The 27727-nt window shown below is 35.8% G+C and overlaps 6 protein-coding genes across 12 annotated transcripts; 3 read left to right on the top strand and 3 right to left on the bottom strand.

Moving 5' to 3' along the window:
• Positions 1-51: 51 nt before the first annotated feature.
• LOC123015899 (transformer-2 protein homolog beta-like) lies at positions 52-6778 on the bottom strand. 4 transcript variants are annotated; one of them, XR_006413407.1, is made up of 9 exons: positions 6628-6778; positions 6293-6399; positions 2905-3000; positions 2352-2616; positions 1937-2112; positions 1555-1593; positions 1389-1492; positions 481-827; positions 52-137 (listed from the first exon to the last, which is right to left on the bottom strand). XR_006413407.1 is itself a non-coding variant. In XM_044415956.1 (8 exons), exons 1-8 carry the CDS (start codon positions 6640-6642, stop codon positions 1208-1210), a joined length of 813 nt encoding a protein of 270 aa, XP_044271891.1. In that variant the 5' UTR covers positions 6643-6778; the 3' UTR covers positions 52-1207. The 4 variants fall into 4 exon arrangements, 3 of the variants coding, with proteins under 3 accessions (XP_044271891.1, XP_044271890.1, XP_044271892.1); XM_044415956.1 differs by having other exon boundaries at positions 52-1218; XM_044415955.1 differs by having other exon boundaries at positions 52-827.
• Positions 6779-7041: 263 nt separating this feature from the next.
• On the top strand, positions 7042-13051 carry LOC123015782 (transport and Golgi organization protein 1-like). Its single transcript, XM_044415717.1, has 7 exons — positions 7042-7187; positions 7260-9011; positions 9569-10736; positions 11848-11949; positions 11999-12201; positions 12251-12697; positions 12744-13051. The coding sequence occupies exons 1-7, from the start codon at positions 7058-7060 to the stop codon at positions 12812-12814; spliced, it is 3873 nt and encodes a 1290-aa protein (XP_044271652.1). The 5' UTR covers positions 7042-7057; the 3' UTR covers positions 12815-13051.
• A 211-nt stretch (positions 13052-13262) lies between these two features.
• Positions 13263-20334, top strand: LOC123015781 (xanthine dehydrogenase). 2 transcript variants are annotated; one of them, XM_044415715.1, is made up of 9 exons: positions 13263-13343; positions 14026-14083; positions 14879-14975; positions 15047-17498; positions 18396-18704; positions 18756-19674; positions 19724-19947; positions 19996-20166; positions 20215-20334. In XM_044415715.1, the coding sequence occupies exons 1-9, from the start codon at positions 13290-13292 to the stop codon at positions 20263-20265; spliced, it is 4335 nt and encodes a 1444-aa protein (XP_044271650.1). In that variant the 5' UTR covers positions 13263-13289; the 3' UTR covers positions 20266-20334. The 2 variants fall into 2 exon arrangements, with proteins under 2 accessions (XP_044271650.1, XP_044271651.1); XM_044415716.1 differs by having other exon boundaries at positions 13268-13343; positions 14011-14083.
• Positions 20324-24165, bottom strand: LOC123015783. 3 transcript variants are annotated; one of them, XR_006413403.1, is made up of 3 exons: positions 21018-24165; positions 20776-20957; positions 20546-20684 (listed from the first exon to the last, which is right to left on the bottom strand). XR_006413403.1 is itself a non-coding variant. In XM_044415719.1 (3 exons), the coding sequence occupies exons 1-3, from the start codon at positions 23986-23988 to the stop codon at positions 20572-20574; spliced, it is 3276 nt and encodes a 1091-aa protein (XP_044271654.1). In that variant the 5' UTR covers positions 23989-24165; the 3' UTR covers positions 20546-20571. The 3 variants fall into 3 exon arrangements, 2 of the variants coding, with proteins under 2 accessions (XP_044271653.1, XP_044271654.1); XM_044415719.1 differs by having other exon boundaries at positions 20776-20967; XM_044415718.1 differs by having other exon boundaries at positions 20324-20967.
• Positions 24166-24237: 72 nt separating this feature from the next.
• LOC123015914 (cytochrome c oxidase assembly protein COX20, mitochondrial) lies at positions 24238-24865 on the bottom strand. Its single transcript, XM_044415978.1, has 2 exons — positions 24704-24865; positions 24238-24616 (listed from the first exon to the last, which is right to left on the bottom strand). Exons 1-2 carry the CDS (start codon positions 24755-24757, stop codon positions 24302-24304), a joined length of 369 nt encoding a protein of 122 aa, XP_044271913.1. The 5' UTR covers positions 24758-24865; the 3' UTR covers positions 24238-24301.
• A 171-nt stretch (positions 24866-25036) lies between these two features.
• Positions 25037-27607, top strand: LOC123015912 (V-type proton ATPase subunit B). The gene is made up of 6 exons (XM_044415975.1): positions 25037-25055; positions 25112-25243; positions 25545-25832; positions 25886-26391; positions 26447-26785; positions 26833-27607. Exons 2-6 carry the CDS (start codon positions 25153-25155, stop codon positions 27097-27099), a joined length of 1491 nt encoding a protein of 496 aa, XP_044271910.1. The 5' UTR covers positions 25037-25055; positions 25112-25152; the 3' UTR covers positions 27100-27607.
• Positions 27608-27727: the final 120 nt, after the last annotated feature.

Genomic DNA, 27727 nt, shown 5'->3' with positions numbered 1-27727 from the left:
ATTGCATTTCGGTGTTTTTTAAATAAAAGGGAGTTTAAATAATATAAACAGTTATTTTTGGACAATTTATTTACTGCTATTAGTACAATATAAGACGTTTGTACAACTCGTTGCAAATCTTCAAGTTTTCTGGGTACCTATTGAGGAAAAAAATTATTTAGCATTATGTTAACTGCAACTGAAAGGTTACAGCGAAAATCTATATGTATTGTTCTACTCTTAAGAGTAGATCAAAGCTTAATTCTAAAAAAATCCAATTCACCTTATACTAAAACTGATTGTGCACATTAGTAAATGAATAAAAAAAAGTTAGTATAAGCTGTTTTTAACATGGATATGAAAGAATACAGTGACATGCATTATGTCTAACAATATTCAAAAAATACATATAGATTAAATGAAAACTGTTACTGTGAATCTGTTGAAAACAAGAGTAGATAAGAAAGTCTTGAGTTTGTATATTTTTGGCGTTCTACGTACCAAATTCCTACATTTTCAAATTTCAAGGTTTGATCTAATTGGGAGCAGATTTTCGGTCTGAATGAACAATGTAAATCGCCTTGGTGGAACTAATAGCTGATTTTCAACAAGGATCTGAGTGAGGAGTCTTCTACATAAAAAAAGAAAACAATTTTTCATTCTTCAAGAGAGTTGTTAATAAATTTCTCAATTCTCTTGATGGATGTATTTTCACAATTCATTTCGTGTGTTTTATTCATAGCTGATTTCATTGAAATAAGCTTCAGAGAAGTGATTTAAGGTAACTTGAGAAAATTCTATTTCTTATATAAACTTCATAATTCATCCCAAACCTCTTGTTCTTAACCCTTTTTAAACAAAGAAAACGATATTAGTGTTGATATCAATCATTTATTAGATCTTATCTAAGTGTCACAGATTGAACTCAAGAAAATCAAGAAGGAAGAACAAAAAAAAACTACACTACATATTCAAAACTTTTAACCATTTTTTTAGGCATCAAGTTTCGAATCATTTATACAAAATCCACGATGACGTTTAAAACTCGCCAACATTCAAACGCGCGCATGAAAAATAAACCAATAAAAAACACTCATGGAGATTACACCAGAAATATCATTATTAAAAACCAAATGTAAAAAATATACATTTACTACTGGCATAAACTCCAATCGAAATATTACAACTAAGGTTTATCTCTCCAATAAATGCAGTGCCCCCACGAAGTTTAATAACGACCTGAAATTAACATTAAAATAAACACGAATTAAAACAAAGCAACACCACATACCAAAAATAAATCAACGAAAATGTTATTTAAATGCAATTTTAAACCGATTTGCAATTCAACATTTTATCGCTAAATTTAAAATTGCACCGGCGTCGCAAAACTTTAAAAAGGTACTTACGAGGCGAATAACTGCGAGATCTCGAACGGTCGTAACGACGTCGCCTGTAATAGGGCGATGGAGAACGTCTATGGCTGTATCGCGAACCACGACCATAATAATCACTTTAAAAAACAAAAGACACCGAAATTAAAATTACGTCATTTGAAAAAATTGCAAAACTTACTCTCTATCCCGACGTCGATCGTAACGATCATTATATTTACTGCAAAAAAGAAACAACAAGTTATAATTCTGAATCAATTTTAAAATAAAAATGTGGGAAGGAGCCTTTACGAGTGTCTTCACTTCACGACACCAGTTCTATTTCCTTCAAAGTTATTGGAACTTGAAGCTCTTTAAACTTTTTATACCAAGAATCAAAAAAACATGATACGGACGTGTGTAACATGAAGGAATGATTCTTGGATATTATGAAAATATGTAATTTACTTACATAAAAAAAACCTTTGCAAATATTCTAAAAAATGTTAAAAAAAGAGACAATACGTCAAAATATATTACTAAAAATACTATTTTTATTATATGAAGTAGATAAGAATACTTACTATGTAGGTTTTCCCATGTATATTCCAGGCGTCGGTGTATGCGCCCTTTCTGTGATAGAATAATCGACTCGAATATTTTTCCCGTTTATTTTCATACCAGAACATTGATCTTTGGCTACTTTTGCATCTTCCGTATTTTCAAAATACACAAACGAGAAGCCTCGTGAGCGTCCAGTCTAACAAAAATAAATAACTTTTAAATTTAACAGATTTTAACATTCAAAAAAGTGTAAAAAAAAAAGAAAAACATGTCGTAGTGTAAACGGAGCTGAGCATTCAGGAAAGTTAAAAATGTCAGCACGGGACACTATCTACGTTCTTCCTGTGCGCATCAAGAAAATCTGCATTGAAAGCAAGAATCTCTCAAATAACACAGGGTAGTGTTAAACAACTAGTTTTCAAGTATCTAATTTACCTTTGCATCAATGACAACTTGCACCCTTTCAAGCGGTCCATATTTGGAAAAGATGTGATATAGTTCGTCCTCTGTGGTGTAGACGCTCAATCCGAAAACGCCAAGACACCGTGAAGGTTTTGGATTGTCCCTGGTCCCCAAATGGCGCCTGCGGCTAGACATAGGGCTATGTGAGAGCGACCTCCGGTCGCCGGGGGAACGCGAGTGACTACGTGAATATCTCGAGGACTTGTAACGTCTGTCTGAGCGTGATCGACTGCGCGACCTGAAAGGCCAAATCAAAAAAATGATCTATGATATGGTTGTACGAAATACGTACGACAGTCAAATCTTTGGTGCAAAATTCGTCGACTCGAGGTACGTTTCACGTGAAGCCAAAAAAAAGAATTAGAAAAAAAATAAAACATACGTACATTTATTATTCAAATTAAAAGTTGAGGAAAACTCGCTGTGATTCAAATAAAAAAATCGTCTCCAACCCAGACAACGCTTTAGTCCGATTATATGCGACATGTGCCACGTACACACGGGAGGGATACTTTTTTATGCTTACCTGTATCTGCGATCTTCTCTGTCTCTATCGTCGCGGCGCCTTTCTCGGTCTCTGTCCCCATCTCGATATGACATTTTTCGACTCCGACTCGGACTCCTAAAAATAACACAACATATTAAAATTAATTAAGGTTGCAAATGCAAATGTTATAATAGTACTCAAATAAAAAATAAACATTCAGAAAGTAATGTTTCCCTAGGACACCGAAAAAAAAAAAAGATAAGCATTTCCCTCGTAATTTTCTGATCCATCCTAGTATACTCTTTTTTATAGCGATATAACTTATTCAATAAATAAAACTAAATCAACAAGTAAGAGAAATTAAACAGAACACTTATAGTACACAAAGATAAAATTAATGTAGGTTAACGTTATATATTTTTATATCATTCTTTTTATCAAAAATTGATTGAAAAATCAGCTTTATTTAACACTAAATTAAAAGGCCATTGATATTGTCTGAAAAAATTAAACAGATATAATTTTTCGCTTAATTAATTTAATTAACACATAATTAAAAAGAAACAAAAATAGCTCTATTAGGTTATATAATGTTCAAATAGTCGCCAACAAATTTTTTGAGTGTACAACTGAATCGTTGAGTGGAAAAAAGGAACTGCAGTTTTTTTTTTCGAAAATGAGTTTAGAAATCATTTTTTTCTTTTCAAGCTATTCTCTAACGAATGGGTGACAGAAACGGTATTGGTTTTAATGTTGAGTGGAAGAGGGAAACATTTAAACGTTTTAATGTTGGGTGGAAGAGGGAAACATTTAAATGTCGGGCGCCACTGTCGAATCACACATAGGTACTTACGACCTGTTTTGATTGTTGTATACGACCTTCGAAAACTAATGCTTTATTATGCATACACTGTGTGAATTTCAAAAACTTGCAATCGGCAATTTCTCTCAACTGAAAAAGTTATTAATAATCACTCAAAACCGTTTTGGTGGTTCCTAGGGGGAATTAAAATGACATGATAAGTGACACACCTCCACCCACCATTGAATGTAATAAAAAAAAAATGAAAATTTAACGTCTTCGTATTTGAATAATTGGATAAATGGCTTTACCAAATAGGCTGTTGTATGACATTTTTGAAAAGCGCTTGTTATGGGCTTTCCGACGATCACAAGTCGTGCCATTTAAAATTTTCAACTTAAGGTGGCTGTGGCGTGAAGGGTGGGTGGAGGAGCGTCACACCACCGAAATGGTTTTGAGTGATTCTCAATAACTCTTTTAGCTCTAAAGATATTTTCGATTGCAAGTTTTAAAATTGACACACTGTATATGTCCCAGAACATGAAAAAATATGTATTGTACAAGGGTTGGCTTATACAGACTCTATTATAAAAAACGCCCCAAGCCATAATTCCAATATTTTTAAACTTATGACAGTACTTACTTCTTAGAACAAAGTTGAACATTTTTTGTCATATCTTTAAAAATAATTGAGTTATGGCTTTTGGGGCGTTTTTCATAATACAGGTAGGTAATTTTGCATGCGTTTAATCCAATTTTCCCATGTCGACTGGAGCACCTGCAAAACATGTATTCTGAATGCATAAGCCGCTTATTCAGACGGCTACAGTTTAACTTTCGGGATCATACGCATAAATCCATTGGTCATGTGTTATGATGTCATAAACTATATTGAATCAAAATTCAATATAGTAATCGTATTTTTTCAACATTTCTTTTGACCTATTGACACGAGCTTTTTTTGAGCGATTCTTAAATTATGCGGGATCCAATGCAAAAATATTTGACGGCTAAATTTTAATGCAATTTTGAATGTATGCTAGCCCCACTAGTGCCCAAAGATGCCTCAATCTCACGGTAAGTCACATGAGGTTCTTGCAAAATCATTTCACGCACAGTGTCAATGTTTTTTGGAATAACAACCGATTTTGGACGATCTTCACGAAATTAGTCAATGAGCGAACCACGGCCACCATTGAATTGGTTATATCACCGTGTTTGATGGTGCTTCATCATCAAAAAACGATTTAAATTCATCAATACACTGTTGTTGAGATAAATCACGACGAAAGTTATAAAAAATAACCGCACGGAAATGTTCACGAGTTAATTTCATTTTTTTTGACCGAGATAATTTTTGTAAAGTCACTGTAAACAATACATCAAAACGATCTGAGTAAGTATACGGTAAAAAAAGGCGAATTTTACAAGACGTGTAAGACGTCAATTGCCAAATGTCAGCATATTCCTGAAATATAAAGGGTAACCCTCGTATAAACAACTGCTTGCTTGACCAACAACGACTCAAGAAATCAACGATGAGAAAAATAAATATCTACCTACCATTATTACCACTGTTCGTTAATAAAAGTTCTTTTGTTTAAAATAATTTCCAATTTTTATGAGTGGAAAAAGGAAAGATTTTTCTAACTTCGAGCATCTATTGTCCGGTTTCTAAAACGATTTATCCTTGGATTTATCGTTAGATAAATTTTAATGCTTCGATAAAGGTAGCGCTGAGCTATCGTTCCAGAATCCAGACCTACATAACTGTTACATTATTTAAAATAAATTAACAATTTTTTGTCTGATTTTATTGTTTAGTTTGTTTTTCAATTTTGACGGAGGAGGAGGGTTAGTGCGAAATGTTATGCAAGTTTTTCCTTTTTCAGCTATAAATTTATAAAAATTTCTTTCATTCAATTATCACAAACTCATATAAATGTTATCATATACATATTAACAAATTCAAAAACGTTGGCACAGTAAAGAGTAATATATTATAATTAATTAAATTTATTTTTGTGATTGTTTCAAAAAAAGTAATTTGCATAAAAAGAAAAATGTGAATAAACGTTGCCTTGAAGCCACAATCTAAGAATAAAATATCTTATTCCTAATTAATATTTAATAATAAAATATAAATTAAACAGTAATTTCTTAAATTAACTCGTTCTAAAATTACTTATCCAAACAAAGATAAATAAATATTGAGGGTTTAAAAATATTACAAATGAATGAGAATCAGAATAAAACCCAATTTTCGAATAAGCCTTGCTGAATAGATAAAAAAATCGATGTTGCAGAGCTGCAGCATGAGGAAAAATAACACAAAATGATACATTTAACTTTAAAATTAGAAGTAAACAGAAGATAAAGATTTGCAAAACTTAGTATATTAAATTAAATGTCCGAAACTTATCTAAAAAATATTGCTCTTGCTTAAATTATGTAAAATTCATTATATTCAACGAGGTGAGATCATTAAAATCGGTTTTTCCCATAAATAATCGTCTTGTTCACACACAACCAGACACTGATTGTAAAATACATCTTTCATATTTTCATATCCAGACTATTCTGTAAACCACTCAACAATTCAGCAACTATAAAAGTAAGTCTCACCTTGAGTAACTTTTGGCCTTGTGATTTCTTGGAGACTCTTCCCGCCTTGCGTGTGGCGAATGGTCTCGGTCCATCATTGGTTTGCGATCAATGGGTGAGCGGCTCCCCTAGAAACGCAATGTTCCATCAATAAGAGAAACAAAATTAGCAATTTACACTCAAAATAATTAAAAATTCGAACTACATTTCGACTCAAGGTCGCATTTAATGTTTAATGCCGTAATAAACGTAATCGGAGACGGCGATGAAACGATGCCGGCAACCGACGCGACCACATCAAGGAAGCAAACGGTTTATTTTTAAAGCAAAACAGAAATTAATCAATAATTACTCACCTCTCTGTCACTCATGGCAAAAAATTAAATAAATACCAGAAAAATTGGAAGAAAATTGAACAATTACTGAGTTTTTTTAATCTTAAACGCGAACTTCGCTACAAACACGCCAAACAAAACTTGAAGAATGATGGCGGCGAATAGCAAAATGGCGCTGTTGTCGCACGGAAATTCTTCTATTTACTCGATTTCTGATTGGCCGAGATTGTTACCCCTACCTACGTTTCCGGTGTGCGGAATTTAAATTCTATTGCAAATTTTTACGTTTCTATCAAAAATTAGCATAACAATTAGTTTATATTGGCCAGACTTATTGTGCAACAAACGGAAATTGTTATTATTTATTTTTAATTATAGAAATTTTTACGAATTAATGTTTGCATTTATATAGATGGCGCTTTACTTTTCAAAAGAGTGATGTGGCTTTGCGATGGACCTGTCAAAGTATGACAAAATGAATAGATTTAAGTTATTATATTTTGTGATATTTATAATAAGCTTGTATGAAGTAGATGCTCAAATATCCGATAAGAGATTATGCGTGGATGAAGAATGTAAAGGTAAAAAATTGGAAATTTGTGCCTAACCTAATTGATTTTGACAGTCAAAAACTGACATATTTTCGTTTTTAGTCCCCATTTCGCTTGCCAAGACTCTCTTGAGGTATTCTAGTCCCGACTCGAGAATCCTGTCGTTTGCCCCCAACGTTGATATAACAATTTACAGTAAATCAGCTGGTTCTCGAGAAGATTTATGGGGAGGCGAAATTAATGGCAAAAGAGGATACGTCCCTAAACATATGGTCAGAGAGACAAAAGTTCTTCAAAAACCGACACTTTTAGTCAATACTGAGTTCAGTAATGAGACAGATTCAAAAGAAGTGCCTTCACAAGTTGAACCAAACAATGTTCAAGAACCTTATGAAGTTGTAGATGGTACAACTATTTACCTAAATCCTCAAGATGATATCAGTCCTTCATCTACCGAGAGTCCAATTCAATCAACAGTTGTACCATCACAAGACGAGACAAGTAAATTCACTGGAAGAAGTATTTTGTCAAGTGAGCCTTTACAACCAGAGGCTGGGAAACCTTCAGATACGCAAAATGAGGAAAAGGAAACGACAAAAAATGAAGATATTGTAAATCCGGTGAATGTTGAAAGCACAAATCAAGGAAATAATCTAAGTGAATCTACAAGGGAACAACCTACAATTGAAGAAGCGTCAAAGGATCAAATGGGAGTAAAAACTGCAGATCCAGAACCTGTTAGTGAAGAAAATGTGTCACAGAACGAAGAAGTACTTTCAGCTGCAGATAAACAAGAAGAATTAGAAGAGGATGATGCAGATATAGACATAGATGAGGAAAATGAGGGTGAGGATGATGATGAAGATGAAGAAAGTGAGAATGAGGAAAACGTATCATCAGATAATATGAGGAATACAGAAACTGTTGTTCCAACCGACAGTAAGGAAAATGTTTCTAGTGAAAATGTAGAGAAAAAGGAAGAAATTAAATTTAAAGCAGGAAATGAGTTAAATCTGCTAGAATCTAAAGAAGATATTAGCAACGAAAAGGAACCTGTAGTGCGGACAGAATCAAAATCAGAAATTGTGGAGCCTAAAACAATAGACGTGAATGTTAATCAACTTTTAGTACCAACTGAAGAAGAAAAAAATGTTTCTAAAGTGGAAGAAAACGTTGAAAGTCCAAAGGAAGATATAATTTCTCTTGATATTGAAGCTACTACTTTAAGTCCAGAAATAGAAGTGCCTCAACCTTTTGATGACAGCATTGTTAGTGTGACACCAAATCCTGTAGAATCGGTGTCAGACGAGCCTAAAATTCAACTAGATGGAATTCCAACATTACCACCACTTGGACTTTTTGGAAGTCCAAATGCAGAACCAGTCCAGAAAGTAGAAGTAACTTCTGAAGTCGAAGTGAAACCGGAAACAGAACAGGAAAAATTTGAAGAAAGTAAGGAAGATTCGAAAATGGTTGAGGACGCTTTGAACAAACTACAGGAAGAAAAGGAAGAAGTTAAAGGAGGTGAAGAGGTTCCCATCCAGATGAGCGAAGAGAAAATTGAAGTTCAAAATAGTGAAGAGAAAATTGAAATGATTGAAGAAAAAATTGAGCAGGTACCCACGGATAGTGAAGAAATACCTCAGGGTAGTGAAAAGAAAATTGATGAGGAGCCGCAGAATAGTGAAGAAGTTGAAGAAAGTGGCAATTCTGGATTTTTCTCCGGAATGCTAGGTTTTATGGGGTTGGGTCCTGAAGAAAACAAGGATGAAGAAGAACAAATAACAAAAAAAGAATTTATTCCTCCAGAAGAACACATGACAGGTGATGACGTAATTTCCAAAGTTCGTGAAGGTAAGTTTATCAATAAAAAAAGTAGAAACACCATTTTTTCATTATTTTATTTATTGAACGTTACGTAAATGTTTTGACAGTTTAGAATTTGTACATTCATTGTTATCTAAAAATACTATTAATTATTGTGCGATTTTTTAATCTCTCGCCTTATTTTTGATTGTGATAGTGGTTTATTTCCATAACGTATGGAAAAATACTTTTATTTACATAATTGAAAATATGCCTAAACGATAAAAGACTCACTTTTGTAATACTGATATCCGTAGATCAGACAGTTTTTTTTGCAATATTTTCCGGATTCACCAAGAATGGAACATTCAAACACTCATCACATTTCACAATTCAATTTTATGTTTATTCAATTAATTTGAACCTAAAGGTGTTTAATTATTCCGGTGCTTATGAATTTTACATTTGTGTTGCACTGTTATTTTAATTAAAATTTGGCTCTGGTTCTGGCAATACACACGTTCTAAAAAAATCAAAATTATTTTAGTAACAATGTTGTTCGGTTTGGACGTGTTTTTGTGTAACTAAGACCGGTTTTTTTGTAGAAACATTTTGTGAGTCTGGTTCTTGTCCGAAAAATGAACTAAGTGATAATATCATGGAGGCTTTTGCATCCGATTTATTCAACTTTAATTCAAATATACTGCTTTATTTGGTAACAACAGCGATTTCTGTTATTATTTTCTTGTTTGGCTACATTGCGCTTGATAAGAGCAGACGTGAAGGCCCACTCATAGCTAAAATTAATAGTCTCGAGAAAGAATTGTTGATAATAATCAAAGAAAACCAGATTTTACAAGAAAAGTTATCGACTGATTCTGGTTACGAAACCAATGATCGTGTACCAAATGAAGTCGTTGAAAATTTGAAAAGGGATCTTTTGGACGTGACAAATATAAAAAATGCCCTCGAGGAACAGGTACAATCATTGGAAAAAGAATTGGAGAATTCCACCGAAGTCGGAATGGAATTAAATCGGATGTTGACTGAAATTTTAAGTTCTGAGGGTGGTAGCGATGTCCTAAAGGCTAACGTTGAAAATTTACAACGACAGCTTGTGGAGCAACAAGCGACAATTAATTCAGTTAACGAAACTTTGGCTGTTACGAATACAGAGAATCACGAACTTAGGTTAGAATTGGAATTGAGCAATAAGAAAGTTCTAGATTTACAAGCCGAGTTGGATAAATTGTTACTAAACATTCTCAAAATCGAAGAAGAGAAGGAGACTCAACAGAGTACTCTCGAAAATGAAGTAGCCACCTATCGCCAAAAATTCGAAGAAGTTAGTAACAAATTGAAACTGCAGGAGGATGGCTATAGTCTTGAAATAAAACAATTGAAAAACCAAATAGATCAAACCGAACGTAAATTAGAATTGAAGTCAAAAGAACACGACCAACTTAAAAACACGTTGAAACAAGTCAAGTCCCTTAAAAATTACGACGAATCGACTTTGCGCGACCTACTAGAAGTAACTGACATCAAAGCCGAAGTGGAGGTTCTCAGGTCGGAGAATCAACGATTCAGCCAAAAGTTGCAACAAGAACAAGAGTTGAAATCCAACTTTGAGAAGAAGGCACAGAGCGTTGAAGACGAACTCCGTGTCTTGAAAGAAAAATACGACGAAACCGACAAATTACGAGTCGAAAGTCAGACCAAACTCGAGGTCTTATCGAATTATTTCAAAGACAGAGAAGCACAATGGCAGAAGTAAGTATTTATTTAGACACCAATCCCTGTTAACATTTTACTCCCCGATGATCTTTTCTTTCTTCTTGTGATTATGAGATCATTATTCTCTGCGATTGTTTTCTTTGGTTTGGATTTACCCGGATCTGATTTCACCACAGAGTTGTTTTCCTCGCCTTTCGACTGTTTTGATTGTTTTGAAACCTTTTCAGGAATTTTGTTACTCTTTTTGAACGTTTGCTTTTTTTGAGCCGGCTGTTGACTGCCTCTCGGTTCGAATATCTTCTCGAGTCTTTTGCTTCGTCTAATCTTCGGAGGGCCCTTTTGACCGGTTTTGAAGACTTGGAAGAGTTCTTTCAGTTTCGCCATTCCTGTTTTTCTCCGGTCGGTCACAGGGTGTAGAAGGGTGGTTGGGGGACGCGTGATGAAAGAAGGATGGTAGTGCATGGACGAAGTCTTTTCTTTGGGGTATATTGCGGCCCGCCGTGGCAGATTCAAAGTATTGTTTCTTTTCAGTAAAAGATCATGTTTCAGTTCTTTAGGTTGAGGTGTAACTTTTCGAGGTTTCTGTTCTTCGGATCTAGTTTTCGGAACGGTGCGATGGTCACGTTTCGCGTTTTCGGATTTTGTTTTCGGTAAATTTTGTTTTGTTTTGTTGTCGGTTGTCTTCTCCGCTTTCTTTTTTGCAGCATCCATTAATTTGATAATGTTTTTTTTAACGAGCCATTGATAATCTTCGGTTTTTTTATCAGTGGAAGGTTTGCTTTTCGAGGGCACCATCAAAAGTTCGTTCAGTTCTTTCGCACTTAGTTTCTTCGAACTCGTTTTAGTGGCTTTCGGTTTTATCATCTCGCCTTTATTTTTGTTCAGATTTTTTTTCAATTTTTTTAGGTCTTCTGGAGTGACTACGAGCATATCATTCTGATTGACTCGCCGCTCATTCGTTGGTAAATCAGGAACCGAATAGAATTTTCTCTTCACTACTTTTCTTCGTGGTTTATCGTTCATCATTTTCATATTTTGTATTACTTCGGAACTTCTAATTTCACTAAATATGTCATAAAGCCGAAAAGTCAATTTGTTTATTTTTTGACATTTGGCACTTTTTAACGAGCTTTCGATTTTTTTTAAGGGAAATAAGTAAGCATGAGGCGTTATGGGCCGAGAAAGAAGGAGAAGCTTCTTCAACTACCGAACGAATTAAATTCATGCAAGAACAATTACAGAATTATAAGTAAGTGAAATAATCATTTTTGTAATAATTATTAACAAAATAATGATAGGGCCCAAACCGAGTCACTTAAGCAAGAAATAATGTCCCAAGAAATCGAATTAAAGAGTCAAATTTCTGTTTTGGAGAAAAAAGCGCATGAAAATTGGGTAAGCGCCCGACAGGCCGAAAGGAAATTAGAAGAAGCAAAACAAGAAGCGGCACAACTGAGACATAGACTAACATTACGGGAACGAGCTCTTCAAGAAGACAAGAGTGAGTTTTTCTCAAAAACAAAATGTATTTTTAATATTTTTCTAAATAGGGTTGCAATCACCAATTGAGCAAAACGGGGATATTCCCGAATCCCCCGCTTCCCCTCCCCTCTTATACGGCACTCGTGACCACATTACCAAATCTCCTCCTCTTCCGGGTCTTCCTCCCTTCTTGCCACCTCCTCATGGAGTTCCCTTCATGCCTCCCCCACTTCCGGGTGTTCCTCCTTTCATCCCGCCCCCGCCGCCTAATATGTTTCCGGGCGATCATCGTCCCCCTCCACTAGGAAGGATGTCATCCCCTCCATTAAATTCCCGCTATTCGCCCAGTAGTCGGGGCTATTCGCCTTACGATCGGAATAGTTCGTCGCCTTCCGATTCCGAATACGGTACTTCCCCTCCGCATCGCAGGGGGTACAGTCCGTTCAGAGGGGAGGATAGGAGAGATTACAAAAGGGCTCCACCTGGAAGGACTAACGGGAGGAGTATGATGAAAGGTGAGGAGTAGTGTTGGAAGGGGTTTCTTTTAAATGCGTTTTTTAGGTGGTAGTTCAGGGTCGGGACATTCAAATGAATCGTTAGAGAAGACAAATAGACAGCAGTCGAAAGTCTAGCGGTTTACCTGTTGTTTTTATTACTAGTTTTGTGTATAAATTTTTCAGTGGTCCAAATTTTTTGTCGCGTAGGTAAACTGAAAGTGAATAGAATCGGCTCCATGCTTTGTAATAATCTCTGGTATTACGTGACAAGATTCTTGCTGCTCTGAACATTTTTAATTTGTTTTTAATATAAAAAATATGTATAAACTTGTATAAAAAAATACTGTTGTATAATAAAATGTTTATGGAAAAGTTTCTATATTTTATTTCTGTCTCGTTTGTAATCAACTGGACCACGTGATTGCTGCAAGTAATGAGATGACGTTTTTTTGTTTCGCAAATTTACGCATTTCTTTATCCTGAAAATAAATTGGTCTCGTTATCACCAAGTCACGTGATTGTTTCTTGATTTCTGCATTTAAAAATAAAGTGGTTATCAATGAGAGTATTAGTTGAAAAAACAGTGTCTGCTTGCTATGAACCAGAGACGATGTCGCAAGAGAGCAGTGTCAACGTTTTGGTGTTTTTCGTCAACGGAAAAAAGGTAAGTTTTTCAGCACGCCTGCAGCAATGAAAGGCCAAAAACTTAATTAATTAATTTTGTATAATTATATAATGATCCAGGATATCAACAATGACTTCCTAATTTTTTCACAGATTTGATTGAACCCACTTTATAAATAATCAATTGACAATGGAGATAATGCGTATTAGAATAAATCAATATCATGATGAGATAAATATAAATTTAGATGGGTGACCATAAATGCATATGACAGTGGCGTCTGCAGATTTGCGGTCAGGTCAGGTCAATAGCAATTTTTGACTCCAAAAATCAAGTATTAAATATGTTTTCGCAAATAATTTTATTAATTTGAATTTGAATTTTTATTAATTTGATAAGTCAGCGAAAAAAGAATTTTCAAGGGTAGTTAAAAATTTTCATCTGCATAATTTTTTTTCAAATTTGTTATCTTTGTGGGTTTACAAATGCCTAAGATTACATTTTGATTAACTGTGGGGGTGGGGGGTAAGTGTCCCCAATTCCCCCGCTACCATGCGCCTATGAAATGTGGCAAAACATGTAAATGTTTTCATGGAATTTTACGAGATTGCCTCATTTAGGTGTACTTTGACCTTTCCGGTTGTCAGATCTGGTTTTAACAATATTGTTCTGACTTTATCATTACATTATCTTTTATTTAGAAAAGTTTGTGTTTTTTTAGATAATCGACAACCAGGTCGACCCTGAGTGGACGCTTCTTTATTATCTGCGAAATAAGCGTATCCTTTGATGATAAATGGGGCGGTACCTTACACAAAAATAATTTCCATATCTTACATGTTTTATTTCAAAATATCCTAATCAGCTGAGTTACAAAAATTCCTATCAACCACTATAAATAGTACGTAATAAACACATCTTTGATTATTACGCAGTATATTAATAATTATTTATATAGGCTGGTCGGGATATCCATGTGTATAATTTAATCATTAATAAAGCTTGCTTTTAAACTTTTAAAAGGTTAAGGTAAGTAGATGTAGCTATAATTTATGACCTTAATCTTTAAAACAAATTATTTGTGATAATATAACTGATAAAAAGACAATGCTAACGTTTCTTTTTGTTACATAATTAAAATATTAGATAATACGAGTATTTACCTACATTTCCGAAGTAGGTCTAGGTACCTACATATTATATAATAGGTGTTTTTAAGAAGCATCTCGCGCATTTGAAATCCCACTTGATCACGTGATTATAGAACAACAAATCGCTACTCTTTAAAATCCAGATTAGGAATCACGTGATTTGTTCATTACCCGACATTAATTTTATGAAAACTGACTTCTTGAAAAATAAGTATCAAAATATTTAAAATCATTTAAAAAAAAGCAAAAACAAAAGTGGAATAAGTAGATAATAATAGTTGCGTAATTTTATCTCTTTGGTGAACAGGATACATCAGGATTTTTAGTACAACACTAAGGTCATTAGATTTCATCATAAACACAAACAAAAATATACACAAAAATACTAATTTTTTTTGTTATTAATCCTTAACAAAGACTTAGTCAGACTATGTGGTACCAAGCTCGGCTGTGGCGAAGGAGGATGCGGTGCTTGCACCGTAATGGTCTCAAAATACGACAGAATCAACAAAAAAGTGATGTATCCTTTTTCATTTTATATTCTATACCCGGAATAAAATCCTTTGAAGCAAAAATCCTTACATAAATTAGTCATCTACCGGTCAATGCTTGTCTGGCACCTGTATGTTCAATACACGGTCAAGCCGTCACAACTGTTGAAGGAATTGGTTCAACCAGAACTAGACTCCATCCAGTCCAGGAACGTATAGCCAAAGCTCATGGTTCACAATGCGGATTTTGCACCCCTGGAATCGTCATGTCAATGTATACACTCTTAAGAAACTCACCAAAACCTACAATGAACGATATGGAAATTGCTTTTCAAGGAAACCTTTGTCGTTGTACCGGCTATAGACCCATCATAGAAGGGTACAAAACCTTTACCGAAGAATGGGAACTGATGCAAGCAAACAGCAAACTCAATGAACGCAATGGTTGTGGCAGAAAGAACGGTTGTTGCAAAGAAAACGGTTCGGGGAGGGAAAATGGCTGCTGCAAGAAAAATGATAATGGGAATCAAAATGATTATGAAAATGAAAATGATTATGATAATGAAAACGATTCTGGCAACGAAAATGATTCTGACAAGGAAAATGGTTGTGGTAAAGAAAATGGTCGTGGTAATAAAAATGGGGGCAAGGAAAATGGATCAGGAGAAATAAATGGAGGCGAAACAAATGGGGGCGGTACAATAAACGGTTTCGGCAAGAAATCTGGCCAAACAAATGGTTGTGCCATGGGTTCTAAGTGTTGCAAATTTCAAAATGGTACTGAAAAACAACCTGAAGAAGTCCTGTTCAAAACGAGTGAATTCACACCTTATGATTCGACTCAAGAACCGATTTTTCCCCCAGAATTGAAAATTTCAGACGAATACGACAAGCAATATCTTATCATTAAAGGCAAATCCGTGACTTGGTACCGTCCAACAAAATTAACCGAACTTCTAGAGCTGCGAAAACAATTTCCAAATGCCAAAATTGTTGTCGGAAATACCGAAGTCGGAGTTGAAGTCAAGTTCAAACATATGGTTTACCCTGTGATTGTCCAACCAGTCGTAATACCCGAATTGTCAAAAATTGAAAATACAAGTGACGGAGTGCGAGTTGGTGCTTCTGTCACACTTATGGATGTCCAAAGTTATCTTCTGAATGAAATGAAACGACTTCCGGAGGAGAAGACTAGAATTTTTAAAACAATAACAAAGATGTTGAACTGGTTTGCTGGTAAACAAATCCGAAGCGTGGGTGCTCTTGGTAGCAACATAATGACTGGAAGTCCAATTTCCGACATGCTTCCTATTCTTATGGCCAACGAAGTTGTTTTGGAGTTACAAAGTGCGGATGAAGGCATTCGCAAAGTCCGTCTCGATTCAAACTTCTTCACCGGTTATAGAAAAACGATTGTGAAACCTGAAGAAATCCTTCTAGCGATTCACATCCCTTACACTCATCGAGACCGTTATTGTTACGCTTACAAACAAGCAAGACGTCGTGAAGATGATATCGCTATAGTAAATGCGGCGGTGAATGTAACCTTTGAACCACAAACCGATATAATTTCTGATATCAATATTGCCTTTGGCGGAGTGTCTTTCAAGACGGTTACAGCTTTGAAAACTCGAACAAATCTAAAAGGACTTCCATGGAATCGGCAAACTCTAGAACTAGCTTTTGATTATCTCCAAGAAGACTTGCCTTTAGATCCTGGAGCTCCAGGTGGAATGATCCAATACAGGAGATCCTTGACTCTGAGCCTCTTCTTCAAAGCCTTTTTGGCCATTTCCCTCGAGTTGCAAGAGTATGTCCCTCATATCAAAATTGATAAACGGGAATTTAGCGGAATTGAAGGGTTCCATGAGAAGGAGTACAAAAGTTCGCAGTATTTCACTGTTGTGCCCAACACACAGCTAAAAACCGACGCTCTTCAACGACCAATCGTCCACATGTCTGCTTACAAACAAGCGACAGGTGAAGCAGTCTATCTTGATGACATTCCCTATTTTGAAAACGAACTTTATTTGGCTTTCGTGACCAGTACTAAAGCCCACGCCAAAATCCTCTCGATTGACCCTTCGGAAGCTCTAGCAATGGAAGGGGTCCACTATTTCGTTTCCGCTAAAGACATTGATAAAAAACACAATACTATGGGTTCTATAGTCCACGATGAGAGAGTTTTCTTTAACGAAAAAGTTACAAGTCAAGGCCAAATCATTGGAGGTATCGTCGCTATTGATCAAAATACAGCTCAAAAAGCTGCGAGAAGAGTTAAAATACAGTATGAGGAAATTGAACCGGTTATAGTCACAATTCCAGATGCTATTAAATACAATTCGTTCCATGGAAATGGCCGACATAAACTTATAGTTAAGGGCGATATCGATAAGGTTTTGAGGGAAGCTCCTCACGTTCTGGAGAGTGAATGTCAGATGGGAGGACAGGAACATTTTTATCTTGAGACTCAGTGTGTGCTTGCTGTGCCGAAAAAAGAAGACTGTGAAATGGAGATTTATTCTTCGACGCAAAATCCGACTGAAGTTGCAGTAAGTATCTAAAAATTTAAAACAAAAATGTTATCGACAAAAAAATATCTTGTAAGCCTCAAAAGTCATATTTTGAAAACGTTTCAGCTGTGCCACGTAAACTAACTTTTTCTCCAAATAACATATACTATTTTATCTGCAAACGCATTCAGATTGAAAGTAAAGAGCAACTATAATTAGCAAATAAATGAACAAAATAATCAGGACGCTTTGCAATTAAATTAACAATAAACAAACGTCCCGCATCAGTTTCCGAATTTGTGTTGAGATTTTCGAAAGTGTTTATTAATTTAACTAGTGCAGTTAGTAGTGCAAAATATCAATGCTGATGATCTACAATGTACTTCTCCAGAAATTGTTAAAGCAGCGAAAGAGACAACAAATAGGCAACATTGGTAAATGTCATGGTAAAAGTAAAAACACTTAAGCCCAAAAACAGAATTTTACTCCATGCCTGAAAGGCAAAACTTTTATACATTTAGTCATAAAAGTGGTCACTTTTTTGACGTTTGCGGATAAAAGATATTATTCAACAATTATTCGTATTAGTGCTAGTACAAAAAATTCATTGTTTTAAATTGAATATCTCGATATTCATTCTAGTTGAGAAATAAGAGCTTTAGCAGTTTGTTGTGGACAATTAACGAACTACGAGTATGATTTATTTTATATACATTTATACTCGAAGGACCAATAATTTTGATTATTTTTAGCATTGAACAGCAGCTTTATCGTATTTTTAAAAAAATAATTATTATAATTGATGACAATTTGTTTTTTTCATTCATCAGTCATCACCATTCTAGCTTTAAAGATATCTGAAAATAAAAAATCTCAAAATGTTGACTTAGACAAAAGAAAGTTTTTTAAAACTCAGTTTAACAATTCGTTTTTTAGGCCATGCTGGCTGAAGTTTTGGGTATTCAACAAAACAAAATCGCCGCCAAAGTAAAGCGACTTGGAGGCGGTTTCGGAGGCAAAGAATCCAAAGCCATGATGGTGGCGATCCCCGTCGCTGTAGCTGCTGTTAAATTAAACCGACCAATTAGGTGTATGCTAGACCGTGACGAGGATATCGTCATGACAGGGGGTCGACACCCCTTCTTAATAAAGTACAAAGTAGCGTTTGATGATAACGGCAAAATTCTAGGGGCCGATATCAAACTCTACAACAATTGTGGCTACTCAACCGACTTATCACCTTCAGTAAGTTTTTTTTTTTTAATTTGGAGCGAGCTTCTTGAACCTCAATTTTAGGTATTAGAACGTGCAATGACACACTTTGAAAACTCGTACCAAATCCCGGTAGTCCGGGTTGAGGGTTTCATGTGCAAGACTAACCTACCTTCAAACACAGCGTTTCGGGGCTTTGGAGGCCCTCAAGGCATGTATGCTGCTGAGTGTATCCTCCAAGACGTCGCCGACTACCTCAAAAAAGACCCTGTGACACTTAGTGAACTCAATTTGTACAAAGAAGGTGATCTTACACACTATAATCAAAAACTGGTCAACTGCACTCTTGACAAATGTTGGCAAGAGTGCATCCAATCGTCAAACTACTACGAAAAACGTAAGGAAGTCGAGCGGTTCAATCGAGAAAATCGGTACAAAAAGCGAGGATTGAGTGTCATACCTACCAAGTATGGAATAGCCTTCACAGCACCACATCTCAACCAAGCGGGTGCTTTACTCATAGTATACGCCGACGGGTCGGTCCTGCTCTCCCATGGAGGTATCGAAATGGGCCAAGGCTTGTACACAAAAATGATCCAAGTTGCGAGTCGATGTCTGGAAATCCCCGTCGAAAAAATCCACACTGTTGAGACTTCCACTGACAAAGTCCCAAATACCTCACCCACAGCTGCCAGTTCCGGTTCAGACTTGAACGGAATGGCAGTCATGGAAGCTTGTAAAGTGATCAAGGAGAGATTAAGACCGTTCAAAGAAGCTAATCCTAAGGGAACATGGGAGCAGTGGGTCCGGAAGGCTTACTTCTCCCGAGTTAGTTTAAGTGCAACCGGATTTTACAAAACTCCGGATATTGGGTATAACTGGGAAACGGGGAAAGGCAACATGTTTAATTATTACACATATGGGGTTGCGTGTTGCGAAGTCGAAATTGATACTTTGACCGGAGATCATGAAGTGCGGAGAATTGATATTGTCATGGATTTGGGTAAGTAACCATTCGAAAATTGGAACCAAATTAAAAAATTAAAAATCAGGTGAGAGTCTCAACCCTGCCATTGATATCGGCCAAATTGAGGGTGCGTTCATGCAAGGCTATGGCCTTTTTGTCCTTGAAGAACTAGTCTATTCGCCCACCGGAACTAACTTCACCCGTGGGCCTGGTACTTACAAACTGCCCGGATTTGGGGACATTCCGGGTGAATTTAACGTTTCTTTATTGAAAGGAGTTTCAAACCCCAGAGCTGTGTACTCATCAAAGGTTGTATGGAAAAAATAAATGTGAAATTGAGCTAATTTTGGGTTTTAGGCCGTTGGTGAACCTCCTCTGTTTTTGGGGAGTTCAGTTTTATATGCTATTAAAGATGCCATAAAGGCCGCAAGAAGAGAAAATGGTTATGAACCAACCAAATTCAGATTAGATTCTCCTGCGACTGCTGCAAGAATACGTATGGCATGCCAGGATAACATTACTTCGAAGGTAACAATTTTGTTTTGACTTATCAAAAAATTATCAATTGTCTTACAGTTTAAGGATCCCGAACCCGGAAGTTTTAAACCGTGGAATGTCTACGTTTAAGTGATATTTATCTAGAGTTAATCTTCTTATTTTTATGGTTTTTACTGTGAATAAAAAGTTTTGTACGTATGACAGAAATTTATTTATTGGAAGACACGCATTTAAGGCAAAACAAGAAAGACAATTTCTTGAGACAGAATTTTGTCTTCTTTTTTCGTGTTTTATTTCGAGACGCATCTATTATCTTAGGAGCATCATTACGATCATTTTCCTCAATATTTTCCACTTTTGCGATTGAATAATCTGAGTCAATATTGACACAGCTGAGTCTTTGAAACACTAGTGTCAATTTTTTCTCTTCATCTTTTATATTATCTCGGCTGATTGTTTCTTTTTCTTCTTCCGTCTCATCTTCTTCTTCTTCCTGATCGAAAGTCTTGACGAAACCGTCCGATTCAACTTTTTCTTCCTTCTCATCTCTAAAATTGAGCTTTGCAAGTAACTCTTCTTCGGACAATTTAATCTGAACCGACTTTTGGCAACATTCAAACGATGTTTGTAACGACTTACTTTCGATGGAACGGATATCAAGACCACCACTAGAACTTTTTGTCTCAATTTGTACTTCAACACAAAATGTTGTTTCAAGAGGTGGCTCAAATAGAGCTTTTATTTCGGGCCTTTGGAAAAATGTTCGCGAAAGTTGTCTCGATTTAAGCGTGGCGTAGCCACTTTCTTCAGACCCTGGAGCGCTAAGAGAATCTAAATAGTGTTCTATTAACTCGGAAAATTACCCACGTGGAAGCACTTACCCATAATGTGGTCCTGACTACCTAAATCGCCATCGCAGTGGTTATTTATCGGATTGGAACATGAAATTTCACTTAAGCTTCCAGTTTCCCTCTTTGGAAACTCACTATACCAATCGGTAATTTTCTTCTCAGGTAGAGATAAATCGTCAGAACTTATATCCTCAGAAGTGGATTTATCAAGTTCGATATTCACATCCAACGTAAAATCTTTTTTTAAAAAGTTATCATTTTCGTTCAAAATCTCGTCAAAAGCTTCATCCGTTGGCAACTCAAACAACTCTTTAAATTTGTCATCGAAGCAAGGACGGGGAAGGTCGTCATAAAAGTTCTTATTCATGTCTGGAACATCTTCAATATTTATTGCATCAGTTTTCAGTTCGGGTTTTGGAACATCCTGAATTGACACCTCTGAATGATTTTCGTTACTCACTGTCAAATATCTAACTTCCATGACTTGAGGTGGAATACACGGTGACTTTTTCTTGTTGATAACACTCTTCCTGAGAGAATCCGAGTAAAGCTTGCTTCTTTGCCACCGACTTAGTTTATCATCGTCTTTAAAATTTTTGGTTGTCAAAAAACTTGCTCCAGTTTTTGCAGACTCGATTGATTTGTCGCCACAAGTGCTGTTGCTGACAGAAGTCCGAGCCAAAGTGTTGTATTTCTTTTTTTGTGAATTTATTTTACTTCTTCTTCGGATCTTAGTGTCGGATCTGGAACTAAATGAGCCTTTGCAGGAGTGTTTACTACTACGACTCCAAATACTCGAAGCATTGGATTTTGGAAGATTGGTACTTGACGATTTTCGGTGAGTACGGAGAGGAGTCTTACTGTGAGTTCGGCTAGATTTCAAGCCCAGTTTTTTTGAGTCTTGTTTGTGTTTGTTTATGAAAGAATCATCATTATCATTATTGATTTCACTTTCTTTTGTCCCACTTGACTTTTTTTCTTTGTTTTTCTTCGTTTTCACAACGTCAATACTCTCCGTTTTGGGCTCACGCGATGGTGATCTTGAAAGTCTCGTATTAATGGATTTTTCAACAAATTCCAAATCTTCAGTTTTGGTACTTTTAACATCAAGACTTTTACTATACGATTTTTCTTTTGCCATTTCGGCCATCTTACAAATATTGCTCAAAACTGGTATTTTCGACTTTCTTGATTTTCTAATCCTCCTATCAACCTCTTTGTGATTTTTTTGTGGTTCAGGGTCAATAACAATAGCAGAAATGTGGGTTTCAACCTTGAATTTTGATCGTTTATTGCGACGACTCTTTGATGATTCCTCAATTGACTGTTCGGACGTTCCTTGATACATTTTGTGACTATCACTAAAAGCCTGATAAGTACTGCTCGATGTTAAATCATCATCTCGGTCAAGATTTTTATGATACTTGTAATATTTCTTAAAAGCTTTGTGTTTTTTCTTTTTTTCAAGATAAGTATTTTCACGAACAACCCATGGCGATATGTCTACAACCGGAAAAGTTCTTCCTACTAAACAAGACAGGTGACGAACAGGATTGGCTCGGGAAATATTTTCTTTCTTGTTTTCTATGATTTTCTTCTTGGTTTCTGAAGACTCTCCACGATCGGTGCTTTGGCCACGACTTTGGCTTTGTTCCCTTGGCTTAGGTCTCGAATTCAGACTATTTTCCCGACTCCGAATTTTACTCTTTTGTTGTTCTAGTTTAGTGTTTTTCACACTTACGTTAGTGATGTTACTACTTGCCTGACTTTCAGTTATTTTCTTTCTTACCTTCATATTTTCATGATCTTCATGATGGCTTTTATGTATTTTTTCTCTTTTCGAACTTACAACACTACTTACTTGACTTTCTGTGAAATTGCTTGGTGCAATTGAATCTTGAACGTTTTTTCTTGATTTTCGTTTCGTTTTGCCACTCTCCTGACTCCCACTTTCGTTATTTTGTGTTTTGAGTTCATCGAAAATTATATCGCATTCTTTGGACGTGCATTTTCGTTTTGGTTTTGAGCTTATTGTACTACTCTCAAAACTACCAGTTGTGTGGAATTTTTCTTTAGCTTTATTTTGGAGAATTTTAAGTTCATCAAATACCAAACTCCCATTATCTTTCATTTTTGATTTTCTGACGTCTTCTGTTTTATTTTTATCCCGGTATTTCTTAGCTTCATGCGTGTACACGATATCAACCGGGTCATCCTTGTGTTTTTTATCATGTAGTTTACTAATTTTTTCTATTTTTCTTGTGGTACTATCAACTGAAGTTTTGTGAGGCATAAAAAGCATATTTGTATTGTCTTCAGCGTAACGATTTATTTTCCGTGGATGCTTCTCTTTAGAAAACTCGGACGTATCATGAACCGAATCATGTTTGTCGAAAAGAAAAAATTTCTTTAAAAAATTTGAAGTAGTGGATGACTTCTTCGGCAATTCCTTTGCATTGTTGTTAGCAATCAATTTAACAATTTCTTTCTTTGTTAACCACTGGTAATCGTTGTTATCCTTATTGTTGTGTTTCTGAGTTGAGAGTAGTTTTGCAATGTCGATATCTCGTTTCAGACTTTTCCTTTTTTCAGCATCAGTGTCATAATCATAATTTTTGTGATGTCTTTTACCCTCCGTAAAAATTTCAGGGGACTTATCCCGATGGTTCGTCGCTTTTTTACGATGTCTTTTAATTTCCTCCGGTGATATGAAATAAATTTCAGTTTCACTAGCAAAAGTGTTCACTGGTAAGTTCTTTCCGTGTCTTTTTATAGATTCGGGAGACTTTTTTCTACGGTGTTTGTTCTCATCCGCTGGATGTCTCCTAAGTGTGTGTTTTGGGTTGGTATCAGCATCGTTAGCACTTTTAATTTTTCTCTTATACGAAGCTCCAGTTTCTTTTTTGTATAAATATTTAACTAATTTATCACTAGCTTTATTAGCTTCTTCATCTAAAGTTTTTGAAGCGAAAAATCCAAACTTTTGAAGTTGTTTATGCATAATAACGCTTCATAATCTGAAGCCTCACTTTACCTCAATGGACTTCAAAAACACTTTTATGATGATATTTTACGATGAATTAGGTGATGTAAAAAGTTCCAACTTCCATTACATAATTTCAAGTGTTCTCCAAAGTTCATTCACGACAAGAATTTTAAAATTCATTACTGTCAGTCAAAAATTTAATATTTTTTATAGTAACAACTGAAATGAGACTACTTTGAAATTTTTAATAATAAAACATAAGAGTGTATAAAACATGTAATTTATTGAAGCTAAGTTTAGTACACTAATTCTATCCTAAATTTATATCTTAAGTAACCTTCGGTTTTTCACTTTCTTCTAGTTCTTTTTCGACTCCAGTACCCTCATAAATAGCCTGCCTCCTCAACAATTCTTGCATTTGAAGCATTTGAAACTTCATTTGAGAATATTTGTAACGACATTGAATCCAGTATATTAAGGTAACACCGGAAAAACTGTACACCGCAAAATTACAAGCAGCCAAAGGATGACTTTTAAACATAAAATGAGCTAAACCCAGCCCAAGTCCACTATAAATCCCATACAAAATGCTGTTACGAAAACATGGAATTTTTGAAACATCCCGCCCAAAAATCATCAAGCTCTAAAACGACAAGAGAGAGCGCTGTATGAGAAATGTCATATCGATTGCATTGAAAGTTGGTTTTACGATTTTTGAAAAGTTACATACCTTATCTACAGGCTTAGGTATTTCTTCCCTGTTTTCTGCACTTTCGTTCGACATTATGCTTTTCTAGAACCTTAATTAGTTGTTTAAAATTGTTACAATAAATCACGTTACTGACGACGTTTTTAGGTTAAGGTCCTTCATTACTTAGTTTTACTGTGTGCGAATAGAGGCCGCTCTATATTTAAGAATAAAATATAATTTTTCTGCCAGAAATGTGTTGCCGTGCTTAATTTTGTGAAAAATTTTGAAAGTTTATCGAATTTGAGTCTTCAGGATTTGAAAAATTGATTAGTTTTTTGTGTAATATTTGATTTTGTTTATAGATTTCTGTAATTTGGGGTGTCATCTTTCGGTGAGTAGAGATAATTTTTCGTCACGTGACGACACGTGAATCCAATACTTGTGCAGTTGCTGATTTTGGTTGGGCTGTGGAAGACGTGTTGTGAAAGATGTCGTATCAAAATACTATATCGTCCAAACAAGCCACAAGAGAGCATGTTTTGGCAGTTTCCCGTGATTTCGTGTCTCAACCAAGACTCAGTAAGTAGTTTTTCTCAATTAATTTGCGAGAAATCGGCCTAAAAACCGTGAAAATTGGGTGGGTTCGAGATGTAATGGACGACACAATACAGGTCATATGACCAAAAATTTTCGCAATCTTTACTTGATTTTGCTTAAAATATTATTACAACAAACACACAGGGTCTAAATTTAATAATAAGTAAACTTCCGAATCTATTTTAGGCCGATTTTGGGAGAAATCAGCTGTTGGGATTGTCATGTGACTGAATCTTATGACAGCCACTCCTCTCAAACCTAAATTTTGCTAATTTTATTATAGCTTATAAAACTGTGACCGGTGTAAATGGACCGTTGGTTATTTTGGACGATGTCAAGTTTCCCAAATTCAACGAGATCGTCCAACTTAAGCTGGCAGATGGGAGCATACGTTCGGGGCAAGTTCTGGAAGTCAGCGGCTCCAAAGCCGTCGTCCAGGTGTTCGAAGGCACCTCAGGAATCGACGCCAAACACACTGTTTGTGAATTCACCGGTGACATCTTGAGAACTCCTGTCTCTGAGGATATGTTAGGGCGAGTCTTCAACGGCTCAGGAAAACCCATAGATAAAGGTAATATAACGGTCACAAAACGCCCCATAATCACACAATTTTTCCTCGTCAAGGCCCTCCAATTCTCGCCGAGGACTTTCTGGATATCCAAGGTCAACCCATCAACCCTTGGTCGCGTATCTACCCCGAAGAAATGATACAAACAGGTATTTCTGCTATTGATGTTATGAATTCTATTGCCAGAGGACAGAAAATCCCCATTTTCTCTGCCGCCGGTCTGCCTCACAACGAAATCGCCGCTCAGATTTGTAGACAAGCTGGTCTTGTCAGAGTACCCGGAAAGTCCGTACTCGACGATCATGAAGATAATTTTGCTATCGTTTTCGCGGCTATGGGTGTTAATATGGAAACTGCTCGATATTTCAAACAAGATTTTGAAGAAAATGGTTCTATGGAAAATGTGTGTTTGTTCTTGAATTTGGCCAACGATCCGACCATTGAGAGAATTATTACGCCACGTTTGGCGCTCACAGCTGCCGAATTTTTGGCCTACCAATGTGAGAAACACGTACTCGTCATCTTGACCGACATGTCTTCTTACGCCGAGGCGTTGCGTGAGGTAATTGTTACTTTTAATTGAAAAAACTAATTGTTTATGGTACTGAAAACTATAGGTATCCGCTGCCCGTGAAGAAGTACCTGGTCGTCGTGGTTTCCCCGGTTACATGTACACCGATTTGGCCACAATTTACGAGCGTGCCGGGCGTGTTGAGGGCAGAAATGGCTCAATTACTCAAATTCCTATTCTTACTATGCCTAACGACGATATCACTCATCCTATTCCTGACTTGACGGGTTATATTACCGAAGGACAAATCTACGTCGATCGTCAGTTACATAACAGACAGATTTATCCACCAATCAACGTGTTGCCTTCCCTGTCCCGTTTGATGAAGTCCGCTATTGGTGAAGGTATGACCAGGAAAGATCACTCTGATGTTTCCAATCAATTGGTAAGTTTAGAACTTGTTGAGTATTTTTTTCTGATTTTCTTGTTTAGTACGCTTGCTACGCTATTGGTAAGGATGTGCAAGCCATGAAAGCTGTCGTCGGTGAAGAGGCTTTAACGCCTGATGATCTCTTGTATTTGGAATTCTTGTCCAAGTTCGAGAAGAACTTTATCACACAAGGAAGTTATGAAAATCGTACTGTATTTGAATCGTTGGACATTGGTTGGCAATTACTCCGTATTTTCCCGAAGGAGATGTTGAAACGTATTCCTGCAGCCACCCTGGCCGAATTTTACCCAAGGGACTCACGCCATTAGTTTTTTGTTATAATCCTACTAGGTTTGTTTTAAAAATCCACTTATTTTTAGCCATTTTTTTGGGCCAATTATGGTGCAATTTTGTAAATACCAAAAAACGTATCGTACTTCATTTCTTTCCTTCATTTGTATATTGTAAATTGAAAATATTACCTCCATTAACAAATAATTTAAAACAAGTAGTACAAGACAATATGTAAAATATCACGATAGGCATTGATATTATTGTTGTTAAATATCAATAGCACATTTTTTTCTCCTTTCTTTGCTAAGAAAACAAAGTGGAAGCTACGACATTCCATTACTATAATTCTTGTTATTAATGTTGTATAAAGCAATACACCAACCAGCTTTCAGTATTTTTATTTTTAGTTGTACATTACGCGGTGAATGGAAATTGCTATGTAGCATTTGACAACTCTTTTCGGTGTTAATATCTATAAGTAAACAACCTTATGTCTAGATTAGTGTAAAAAAAAATGTGAATAAATGTTCATATGATGTTACAGTTTTTAGATTTTGTCATATTCTATGCCTTGTTTTATTAGAGAATGAAGTTACGTGTTTTATGTAAAATATTGTTGAATAAATGCTGTACAAAATTTTTTTTGACTAAATTCAACTCTAA

The sequence above is a fragment of the Tribolium madens genome, unplaced genomic scaffold (genome assembly GCF_015345945.1).
Source record: "Tribolium madens isolate multiple individuals breed KSU strain unplaced genomic scaffold, Tmad_KSU_1.1 Scaffold_19;HRSCAF=116;Tcas5.2_LG9, whole genome shotgun sequence".
NCBI lineage: Eukaryota > Metazoa > Arthropoda > Insecta > Coleoptera > Tenebrionidae > Tribolium > Tribolium madens.
Note: the sequence above shows the minus strand (reverse complement) of the source record. Positions and strands in the feature narration are given on the sequence as shown.